Source organism: Alexandromys fortis, unplaced genomic scaffold, assembly GCF_014885135.2.
Source record: "Alexandromys fortis isolate MF-2015 unplaced genomic scaffold, M_Fortis_MF-2015_v1.1 scaffold_29, whole genome shotgun sequence".
Lineage (NCBI taxonomy): Eukaryota > Metazoa > Chordata > Mammalia > Rodentia > Cricetidae > Alexandromys > Alexandromys fortis.
The window spans coordinates 2,151,517-2,162,810 of record NW_026067891.1 but is presented as its reverse complement, the minus strand read 5'-3'; the positions used below and the strand labels follow the sequence as shown (position 1 = coordinate 2,162,810).

Here is an 11,294-nt window from a genome sequence, read left to right as displayed (position 1 = left end):
CTCAAGGTCCAAATCAGGAGCAGAAGGAGAGAGAGCACAAGCAAGGAACTCAGGACCGCGAGGGGTGCACCCATACACTGAGACAATGGGGATGTTCTATCAGGAACTCACCAAGGCCAGCTGGCCTGGGTCTGAAAAAGCCTGGGTCAAAACTGGTCTCGCTGAACATAGCGGACAAGGAGGACTACTGAGACCTCAAGAACAATGGCAATGGGTTTTTGATCCTACTGCACCTATTGGTTTCGTGGGAGCCTAGGCAGTTTCGTGGATGCTCACCTTACTAGACCTGGATGGAGGTGGGTGGTCCTTGGACTTCCCACAGGGCAGAGAACCCTGATTGCTTTTTGGGCTGATGAGGGAGGGGGACTTGATTGGGGGAGGGGGAGGGAAAGGGGAGGCGGCGGTGGGGAAGAGACAGAAATCTTTAATAAATAAATAAATTTAAAAAAAAAGAAAAGAAAAGAAAAAAAAAGTTTAATCAATTAGATCCTGAACTAAAATGGAGTTAAATTATTTAGTTTATGATTTGATTATAATGTTAAGAAAAATGCGTGCTAAATATCACTCCGATATTAGCAAAGATTAGGAAGATTATAAAACACATTATCAAATCATTTTTGTGTGAGTCCCATACCTATTTTATAACATAATTTCTCAATAAATTTATGCTAAAATTAGCAATAACCATATTCGTTAGGCTTGCAATAAGTAAGCTCTTCTGATAGGTTTTAGAGCAATTTTTGATCACATTTCAAGACTTTCCTGAAAACAACACAAAATATGGCTAAAAATTCTACCCTGGAGGCTCTTGCAGAGAACCTGGGCTCCTTCCCAGCACATATATGGGAGCTCACAACCTTCAGTAACTCCAGTTCCAGGGGATCCAATGCCCTCTTCAGATCCGCAGGTATTACGCCTCATGAAGTATATAGACATACATACAGGCAAATCACTCAGACAAATAAAATAAAAATCAATAAATTCTTTTTAAATGAGGGAAAAACAGGGGGAAAGGGTTTCAAAAAAGTCTACTCTAGTTAGTTTCAGCTCTATCAGGTAATAGCAGATCTAGTTAGACGCCCTCTGCAAAAAGGAAGAAGTTGTACCCCTTTCCCAGCATGTTTTCCAGTATTTCAATTCTAACAGAGCTAGACACATCCAACACATATTTCACAATTACAAAATAGGTTTCTGTCTAATTCAAACAAAAGATTTCCTATGCAAAAATCTCTCTTGGAATCAAATTAAGAAAAGATAAAATAGAATGAGGTTGCATGTTATGATGTTTAATAATTCACTAAGGCTTGTCACCTGAAGCACTATAATGACTTTCTATTTATAAGCACACGATATAATTTTAAAGACACAATGCTGACACCACCTAGTAAGTTATTAAGGTGACAAGAATTACTTGTGGAATTAAGACAATTTAATAAACCTGTGATGTTGTGTCTAAGGTAATAGCAAATGGAGCCTTAAGTAAAGTCCTGAATTCTTTCTCTACCAGTCAAGATTAACGGTAATCTTTGTGGCCATTTTCCTGGTTCTTAGCTAATGGAGATGGGAACATAAATGGAGCTTTAGATAACAGTATATAGACTATGGAATTCTGCTCTACTTTTCCTGTAAGGACAGATCTAGGCATCATTCCAATAAGGTACTATATTCAAATATAATTACTGGCAGGCATCCCAATCTATTATTTGGTTTGGAAATTGGAGCTCCAGGATGTGTTTGGCAGGACAGACAAGACTTATTTTCTCCTAAATGTAAGGGTCAAATCATACCTTAGTCACATGAATATGAGCCTTGTCTCTTTATTTTGAAGTCAGGACAATACAACCAAAAGTCAGGGGATTGAGGAATTCTATTACAGGGAGTAATAGAGCCTATCAGAAAGCGCCTAACCCATTTCTGTTATATAGTAACTACTCAAATGAAAAAATGAAGGGATAAAGCCAGGCAGTGGTGGTGCAGCCTTTATTCCCAGCACTTGGGAGGCAGAGACAGGCGGATCTCAGAGTTCAAGGCTCCAAAGCTACAGGGAAACTCTCTTGAAAAAACAAACAAACAAACAAAAGTATCTGGAGCCAGTGAGATTGGTTAAAGACACTGCTGCCAACCCTGATGACCTGAATTCAATCCCCAGGTCCCACACGGTAGAAAGAGAGAAACAAGTTTTACAAGTTGTCCTCTGACCTCCATGCATGTACAGTGGCATTTGGCAAGTACACATAAATACAATAAACAAATGTTATAAGAAATTTAGTTATTGACCTTAACATTATGAAGTTTAACATTTAGAGTTAGTAAACAAATATGTTATTATTTTTTACTTATAAAACTCTAAGAGCCAACTTTTTAAATGGAAAGCCTCATTATGTTGCTCAGGCTGGCCATAACTTCTAGACTCTCCAACCTGCCTCAGCCTCCAGAGTAGCAGAAACTATATTGGGCTCACAATCAGCTTTTGGTCATCACATACAGTTAACTTTTCCCCTTTCATCTCACATGCTTGTGGGAGGAGCTCCTCTCACACCCCAAACTTAAGCCTTTTATGTTGTGAAGAGGTGCTATAGTATAATGGTTAAGAGCCAAATCTTGCAGGTACATAATAATTTCTACCTCATAGGATTACTGAATGGATTAACATACAAAACACAACATAAAAAGCACCATATGTATTATTAAATGCATATTAATTTAATGTATCTGAATACAGGATTCAAGTTATGACTTCTCAATTCATACCTTCAATTCATGAAGCTTTAGACTAGGTAAAAACTCAGAAACAACTTTTAATTAAAGTTTTTTCTCAAAATATACCTCTTTGGTGGATCAGTTAGGGGGCTATATATTCATGGGGGTGTATAATCAGGCTTCCTAAGTGTCGACAAAATGAAAGGTTGAAAATTAACAAAAAATTGTGGAGGAGTTCAGGCAAGATGGCACACTGGATAACAGCTACTACCTGAGTTTGATCCCTGGATCCACTTGGTGGAAGGACAAAACTGGCCCCTGTAAATTATTTTCTGACTCCCACATGTACACATATGTATACATACAAAACAAATAAAATTGAAAAAATTAAACATTATTAATTTTAAAACCCAGGATTTGGCCAGAACAAAAGCAAACCTGCTGTAAACAAATGTAAAAAAACATTCTGTTTCATTTCAACTAAATAAAAGTTATCCACTATTAGGCAAGTTCCAGATAATTTCTATTTTAACATAACATGCTATCCTGATTTATATGAATATTATAATCTCATATTAAGCCAGTACCAAAAATTATGGAGATGGGGAGCATAAAACAATCCACTTTCTAATCTTTCCATATTTGAAAACAATTTTTTTTGAGATAGGTCTCACTCACTATGTAGCACTGGCTGGCCTTAAACCCACAGAGCTCCACCTGCCCCTGAAGTGCTAGAATTGAAGGTGAACACCACCATGCCCAGCCTTTCTGTATTTAAACCAGGTTTACTGGCCACCCCTTTTCCTATCCTTAGCATAATAGACAAGAAAAAGCAACAGGAAAGTAAAAAAAATAGACAAACAAACAAACAAAAGCTTCAGTGCTGGAAAGCAAATTCAAAGCCTTACACAAGCCAAACAAGTGTTCTATTATTAATATCCCCAGCCCTCTGAGAGGGTTAGTTTTTAACAACAGCCTTTATTATCAATCTCAGTCTGCTATTTAAAAAACAAGTTTAACTGATCCAAAGGATTCCATATGTTCAACACATCCTACCAGCCCCATAGGGAGAAAACCTGACTCACATACATAGATATTTTATTTCCTGAACTCATTTTCCCTGAACAGTTCTCTACCAAAGTTAATAAGTTCAGAATGAGTGATCATTCAGTCACATAAGTTTACTGTTAGTGTAAGAAGTAGAAAATAAGGAAGAAAAGTGCATACAATTCTCACACTAATCATAATCTAGTTAAAGGGTATGGGTTTTTAAACTTTATTTATTTTTATTTTATGTCCAACTGTGTTTTGCCATGGGTGTCAGGTCTCCTGGAACTGGAGTTACAGACAGTTGTGAGCTGCCATGTGGGTGCTGGGAATTGAGTGCTCTTAGCCACCGAGCAATCTCTCCAGCCCCCAAGGTATAGGTTTGTTTTATAATACATACTTTTATGTGCATTGATGTTTTGACTGTATGTATATCTGTGTGAGGGTGTCAGATCTTAGAGTTACAGACAATTGAGAGCTGCCATGTGGGTGCTGGGATTTGAACCTGGGTCCTCTGGAAGAGCAGTCAGTGCTCTTAACTGCTGAGCCATCTCTCCAGCCCAAGGTATTGATTTTTTAAATTAGCAGTACATAAATAGTTTGTGAGTCACCTTTGCATTAAATTGCTTTAAAATTTATGTCTTAAGGAATATTAAAAACAACTTTTTAAAGCCATTGTCAATGCCTTGAGCAGCTATTTATCTGTCACTACATGACAACTGTACTTTGGCTTGAGCAAAAAATAATGCTTTCTAATAGCAAATGCCAACAAGGAAAAAAACTTAAAAATAAAAAAACTAACACTAAATTTGATCAAATATTTTAAGATGCCTTGCACCTGTATCCTTAAGGAGTGAAAAGATACTTAATTCCTTGGATTGACATATGGCTCTCTTAGCAAACTTTCACTTCCCTTAACCAGGAACACTACGACTATCTTATACTATGCTTTAGTCCCTGCTAAACTGTTTCTAAAATAACCCCTTGGCTGTAATACATGTGTGTGACACATTCGTGTAAAAATAATTTTAATCCCGTGTTTAGTTTCCTTATCTGTAAATGGGATAAGGATAAACTTACCTTGCGGGTTGCTGTGAGGAGAGGTTCGGTGTACCTCATTACTTTCTATAAATTTTCTAAGGACACAGGAATGATCATACACTATGATATATACACTGAGTGTGGCAAGTGATGTTCAGCTGATCTGAAATTCCTTTTACCTTGTTTCTGTGATATAAACTGGCTGTTCATTAGTTCAAAAACATCAAACAATGTTACTCCTACCAGATAAAGGATATACTAGTAGCAACAAAGACAAGTGATCTTTGCCTGGATCTATTTTTAGGAATGGTTTAATTATCTACACTCCTAGAGTTAAGACTGGAAAATAAACAAGTGGGTGAAGGGCATCAGGGCATCAGATACCCAAAAAAAAAAAAAAAAAAAAAAAAAAAAAGGCATGGCACCTTCATGGCTTTCAAAAAGAAATGGTTAGCATTTAGAAGGCTCTGGGTTCTACACCAAGCACTGCAAATACTAATTAATAGTAATAATAATTTTAAACATGGCAAAAACCCCATCTACCATTTCTCCCTAAGCAGTAGTCCTTACTGAGACAAGAAAGGTCAGAATTTGCAGAGAGATTTAAGAGGAATTGCTGAATCGATCAGTTCAGACTGCTCAGACTACAAGGTCCACGTCTAAATATAACCAAGAGGAAAACTGCAACCTAGCAGTTAGTTGGTTTTAGGAAATCCCTACCTTATAATGTCAAAAAGGTCATTTTTAGTTAGTTTCTTCAGATAGACAGGAAACATTCATTAGTTTTCACAACAAAACACATATCTGCTACATATTACCATTCTTAAGCAAGTGAAGAAAATTCTCTTATTAAACAAGAAAGGTATTATAAGTAATTAGGGTATCACTAACTACCTGATATCTGTAGTCATAAAGGGAAAAATTAAGGCCCAAGAAACAAGTGACTATTTTTTGTTCCAATTACACTCATTTGCTAAAATAAAGACAGGTAATCAATTTATTTTCTAAGATCTCTAATATGGACACAGACAATTCCAATTCTTTCATTCCACAGATACTCTACCACATGACTTCCTTATTCATCCTAATTTATTAATGGAACAACATCTTACCGGAAAAGGAAAAATGGTGTCAGCCCTGTTCAAGCTATCTTCCATCCAGGATTTGGGAGCAAAGGCTGAGCTAGGACGAGCATACTTCTGGAGCTGAATATGATTGCTTGTAAAATTTTTCTTCAAAGGTGAGATGGAGTTCAGGGGTGTTATTCCACCATTCAGCCCTCTGCGGTGATCTCGGCCTTGAGAAGCTCCCCAGCCACCATAGCCGCCACCTCCTGGGCTCCAGGAAGAAGAGGGGGTTGGAGAGGGACTCTGGTAGCTGCTCCATGGAGAAGGAGGTTTGCTAAGATTATTCGCCAAATGAGGCAGCTGGTTAAAAGCAGCATTTCTATGTGTGAAAGGTGGGGGGTGGGGACTGGCAGGAGACCTCCTTTGCTGCTGATGCTGGCTGTGATGATGCTGGAAGTGGGGGTGATGAGGATGGTGCTGGGAGAGAGGACCGATCTGAGGGGAGAAGCTACCACCAAAGCCAGGGCTGACATGATGGGGAAAATTTTGAAACAACAGAGCACCATTATTAGCTGAAGCGCCAGGGACCCCACCCTGGTGAAAGAAACTTGCATCTTCATTGATTATCGTGGAGGAAGAAGGTGCTATCGCTGCTGACCAGTTACTGAAGCCAGTAAGGGACGATGCACTAGATGTCAAGGGTTGGGTGGAAGTACCGAGGCCCGTGGTTTCTTGATAATCAAACCCTGTCAACACTGGTGATTCAATGCGTATTTTTTCTTTTCCATTGCTGTTTTCTGAAGAATTGTCCCCTGGATTTTCTTCAGCTTTTGCCTTTTCACTTTCAGGCAATATTCCAGCTTCCTGACCTGGACTGGGGGAGAGTTGTTGCTTTTCTAAAGGGTCTTGTTGTTCCTGCTGTTGATTTTTTCCTTTTTCTGACCCCAAGATCTCATCCTGAATGTTATGGGTAGCTGGAGCAGGGAAGAGCCAAGCTGACCCAGCACTGCTGCCGTTGGCAGCTGTGTTATTATTTATAAAAGCAGCAGGGTTGGGGGTGGCATTTTGGTGATGGTGTGGAGGCTGCAGATGTGGATGGAATCGGACTGGAAAAGCAGATTTATTCCCAGTATTGCTTTGTACTAGCACTCCAAACCCGTAATCCCCCATTTATTATTTTTAGGATCAGAATCTCACAACAAAAAAAAAAGACAATCTAATGTCTTGCGTCTTTTCCTCTGTATTTCAAATTTGTTTGCTTGAAGTATCTTATTTATAGCTAACTCAAAGATCACAGCTTATCACCCTAAGTATCTCTGATTTGGAACTCTGGTCTCTCTGGAAGGAAAAACAACTAAAAAAAATCTCTTAAAATATTGATATGAATCCAATTGGGCTTATTTTTAGGCGGGAATAAAAAAGGAAAAAGGTAAAAATCAAGTCTTTGGTTAGTAAAATAGGCGCTTTCTTTTTCCAAAGGAAAATGTACATGAATGACAAAAACACAGCTTCTCAAGCATCTATGGATATAGAAGAATAAGCATTGTGCAGAGTAAAAATATATATATATAAAATTTAACAATCACATATGGTCTTCCTCAGCAGTTTAGATTCACATAAAAATTAGAATAGGATTAAGGGGAGAATACGTTCTTTTCTTGGCAGCTTGGTTAAAAAAATCAGGAATAATTTAAGAACATTATATATTATATATTTATATATAGATAGATTATATTAGGTTATCTGGGGCGGGAGGTGAATTTCTGGTTGCCAAAGAGGAAATCAGCCTTGACTAAAGGGAAGATGATTGCAGGGAGGTTTCTGCTGTTCCTGGTCCTGTTTCTGTTCTTTTGTAGGGTGCAGTGTGGGCCTCTGGGGCTGTTCCTGGGGCTCCGGGTGCAGATCTTGCTGCGTTTGCTGTTCTTGTCCCTTCGGCCTCCTCTCCCCCATGAAAGGGGTTGGAAACACCCGTTTCTCCCTCTGGGGGGTGTCGCGATCAGGAGGGATTAGCGAGACTGGACAAGGGCGAGCTGGCGGCCCGGGGGTGCGGGGACCAAGGGGGCGACCTGGAAGGTCCTGCGGTTTCTGCCTCTTCCCCTCTCTGCGGCTCCGGGATTTTTTTCCCTCATGGGACCCAGGGGCGGTTTGTTCAGTTCTCTCAGTTCGATTCTCCGCCGGGGGGGAGGGGGAAGGGGGAGGATGGACAAAAAGGAAAACCCCGCTACCGTAGTTACTCTAAAGGAGAAAGGCCTCCCCCCTGGGCTTGCGATCTCTTTCCCCCTACACTGCTTGGAAACTATAATTTAGAAGGCTTTTGTTTCTCCTCACGGTTGCTGGGCCGCCGCCGCCGCCGTCGCTTTCCCCGGGTCCCGCAGTCCCAGCTGTCGTCGTTGTGGACTCCGCCTGGCTCTTCTTTTGCTTTGCTTCTTCCTCCTCGTCTTCCTTTGCCGTCCGCCGCTGCCGCTGCCGCCGCCTCCGCCGCCGCTGCCGCCACCGCCTCCGGTGCCCGGGTCCCGCAGCCGCGGCTGAGTCCTTCTCCTCAGGACCGAGCCGAGTGAAATGACAACCAGCTGGAAAGACCGAGAGACACTTCCGGTTCGAGGAGGGAGGGGCAGGGTGTTGCGGAGGCCCCGCCCAGCGTGAGGAAGACCAATCCGACGCTACGATTCCGATTAGGCCAAGCCTCCCAGGCTCAGAGCCCCTCCCAGGAAGGTCCCGGGTCCTCTCAGAGCCGCCCCTTCCGCCTGCGCCTCGCCCAGTGGGGCCGACGCCGGAGCCGGGTCCGCGCACCCAGTGAAAGGCGTGTGCCGCCATCTTTTTTGTGGGCAAAGACTCCTTTGAGGTTTATGTTCCCAAAGTAGGCGTCTCAGGAAGCCCATAGAGAGACGTTCGGAATAGAGTGGGCTCCTTGCGCACTGAAACACTAAGCTGAATTGTTGGGGGCCAAAGTGGCAAACCCATGAAACCGAGAATAGACGAGAGGCCTGCCCTTAGTAAAGGTGGGTGCCCCAGGCATCACGTGCTCTGGCCCGAGCTCCTCCCCAGAGGGAGGGAAGAGGAGGCGGGTTTTCCCGGCAGCTGTGCTGTGCCTAGAACTGCGTTGCCCTTCCCCAGAATGTGCAGCTCCGGAGGGATTCCCTTCAGCCTCCAGTCCTCCACTCCCACCGCCTACTCTCCCGTCCTTCCTTTGAGATGCAGATGCTGTAGGCGTACGTGGTTGAGCCACCTACTCTCGGCTTTCTTCCCCACTTTCCAAGCAAAACGGAAGGTTTTTCTAAAGTCGAAAATCCAGTCTCGATCCTGTTCGGTTTGTATGGTTTTTTAATGGCTGCCCGTTACCTGGAGAGTAAAAGCCAAAGTTCGCAGTTCAAGCCATCTCGTCCTGTGGGCATTAATCTCTATGCCTTCTTCCATGCCCTGGTCTCCACTTGGCAAGCTCTATTTCTTTTGAGGACTCAGCCCCTAAACTGCCTGCTCTGCCTTCTGAGTTCTCTTTTACAGACGTACATGACCTTGCACCTGTGCGTGGATGCAGCTCACGCTTGTGTAATACATTGGTGGCTTATATCTTTAGACTGGCGCTTGCGCTATGGGTCGCGACCTCTTTGGTGGTTTCGAATGACCCTTTCTCGGGGGTCGCCTAAGACTATCAGAAAGCACAGATATTTGCATTACAATTCATAACTAGTAAAATACAGTTATGAAGTAGCAATGAAAAGAATTTTATGGTTGGGAGTCATCACAACATGAGGAACTGTAGTAAAGGGTTACAACACTAGGAAGGCTGTGAACCACCACTGCTCTAAAGAGTTGACATTGTAGATGGGAAGGAAGCACCAGGGAATGAATCTTGAATGGAAACAGAAATGGATAAACCAGCAACAATGACTCCTTCCTGACAGCTCCTATTCTCAAATCTGAATTAATAACTTAGTTCCTTATGCCATTTGGTTTGGAGCTCACATCTCAAGGTTTCACCATATTGGTTGTTTGCTGCCTACTCAAGCACCTTCTTGTCTTTGTACAGTTCTCCTCTCGTGCACTCCACTGGGGCCTGAAGTAATATGTTGCCCTCAGCATAAACTTTAGATGTATGTTGAATAAATGTTTTTCTTTCATTAGGAAATGAAAACTGAAGAAAAAAATGAAACTAGGATAGAGCTCTAAGTAATTCTAACAAAATAAGAAAAAAATTAAATATTGACCCGGTGTGGTGACACATGCCTTTAATCCCACCACCTGGGAGGCAAACACTGGATTTGTATGAGTTCCAGGCCAGCCAGGGCTATATAGTGAGCCTCTGTCTCAAAGAATCGTCATCATCATCATCATCATCATCATCATCATCATCATCATCATCTTTTATTCACTGTTTCTCTAGTTGTTCTTCCTGACCTTACCTTCTGCATCTAGTCTCTCAATTCTCCAATGCTTTTATATGGCTTACCTATGTGGACCTTCATTCAGGAAGTTTATGCTCTTTCCTTGTATATGTATCGTAGTTATCTCTGCAGTTCGGGGAGTTCTTTGAGCATAGGTATTGCTGGATCTAACTCTGCTGTTCCCCTCCTCTGCCCCTACCCTCCACATACCTTGATACTGAGCTGGCTCAGCCAGGTACTGTTTCTTCCAGAATGATTTCCCTAACTTCCCTTCACTGGAGTCTTTTAGATTCCTGTTTTTAAATTACTACTAGCTGTTAGTAGGTTAGTTTCTTAATGGCAGAGACTGTGTGTGATTTGTCTTTATATATTGCCAGTGACCAGTAGAGGATCTGGCTCAGAATAGACTGAGGACATGTTTACTTAATGAATAGATGGGTGTTCAGTGTCCAATAGATGGTCATGGGTCTCTTGGAGCTATCAGTTCTTCTCAGTATCCAAAATGGCAACTGTGGCATAAAAGAAAGTTGTCTGCCATTAGAACCTAATAGCCCTGAGTTTGAATCCCAGCTCTACTACTTCCTCCTGGTGCAGCCTTAAGCAGCACCAGTACATGTCCTTCCTTCCCCATAGATAAAATGTGGACAGTATTCTCCACCCTCTTGTTAGGTTAGTGAGTTACATGAGATCTGTGTAAGTGCTGTGCCCATGTGCAGTGCTCAAGATGTTGGTGCCTTATTAGCTAGCGTACTGAGTCCAGAGAGTTACTTAAGCTGCGTCTTTTGCCTAGAAGAAGTGACATGAACCAAGTGTCTAGGAACCTCTCTTGGTTTGCAGGAGGAGTCATGCCAAGACTCATAGTCAGTGCTTCCACTCCTAGATCGGTCTGATCATTTAAGGTTTGGTCTGGCTGAGACTAGGATGGTCACTGGGGACATCTGAGTCACCAAGGGTCAGGTGCATGGTTGGGCACTGTGAGGAAGAGAGAAGGAAGGGAGAAACTGTTCTTTTAAGTCTGTTACATACTCAGAACCCCAGAATATTCAACCCAAGACTG

At 42.0% G+C, this 11,294-nt stretch overlaps 2 protein-coding genes across 3 annotated transcripts in view; both read right to left on the bottom strand.

The window, feature by feature from the left end:
• The window catches only part of Cpeb4 (cytoplasmic polyadenylation element binding protein 4), a 61,762-nt gene extending 53,368 nt beyond the window's left edge, over positions 1-8,394 (bottom strand). For both annotated transcript variants that reach the window (XM_050163729.1, XM_050163810.1), the window contains exon 1: positions 5,901-8,394. In XM_050163729.1, the coding sequence (XP_050019686.1) occupies positions 5,901-7,025 (1,125 nt within the window). In that variant the 5' untranslated portion in view covers positions 7,026-8,394. The remainder of the gene's footprint in view (positions 1-5,900) is intronic.
• Positions 8,180-9,287, bottom strand: LOC126514752 (growth/differentiation factor 7-like). The gene is made up of 2 exons (XM_050163910.1): positions 9,195-9,287; positions 8,180-8,425 (listed from the first exon to the last, which is right to left on the bottom strand). The coding sequence occupies exons 1-2, from the start codon at positions 9,267-9,269 to the stop codon at positions 8,180-8,182; spliced, it is 321 nt and encodes a 106-aa protein (XP_050019867.1). The 5' UTR covers positions 9,270-9,287.
• Between the last annotated feature and the right edge of the window lie 2,007 nt (positions 9,288-11,294).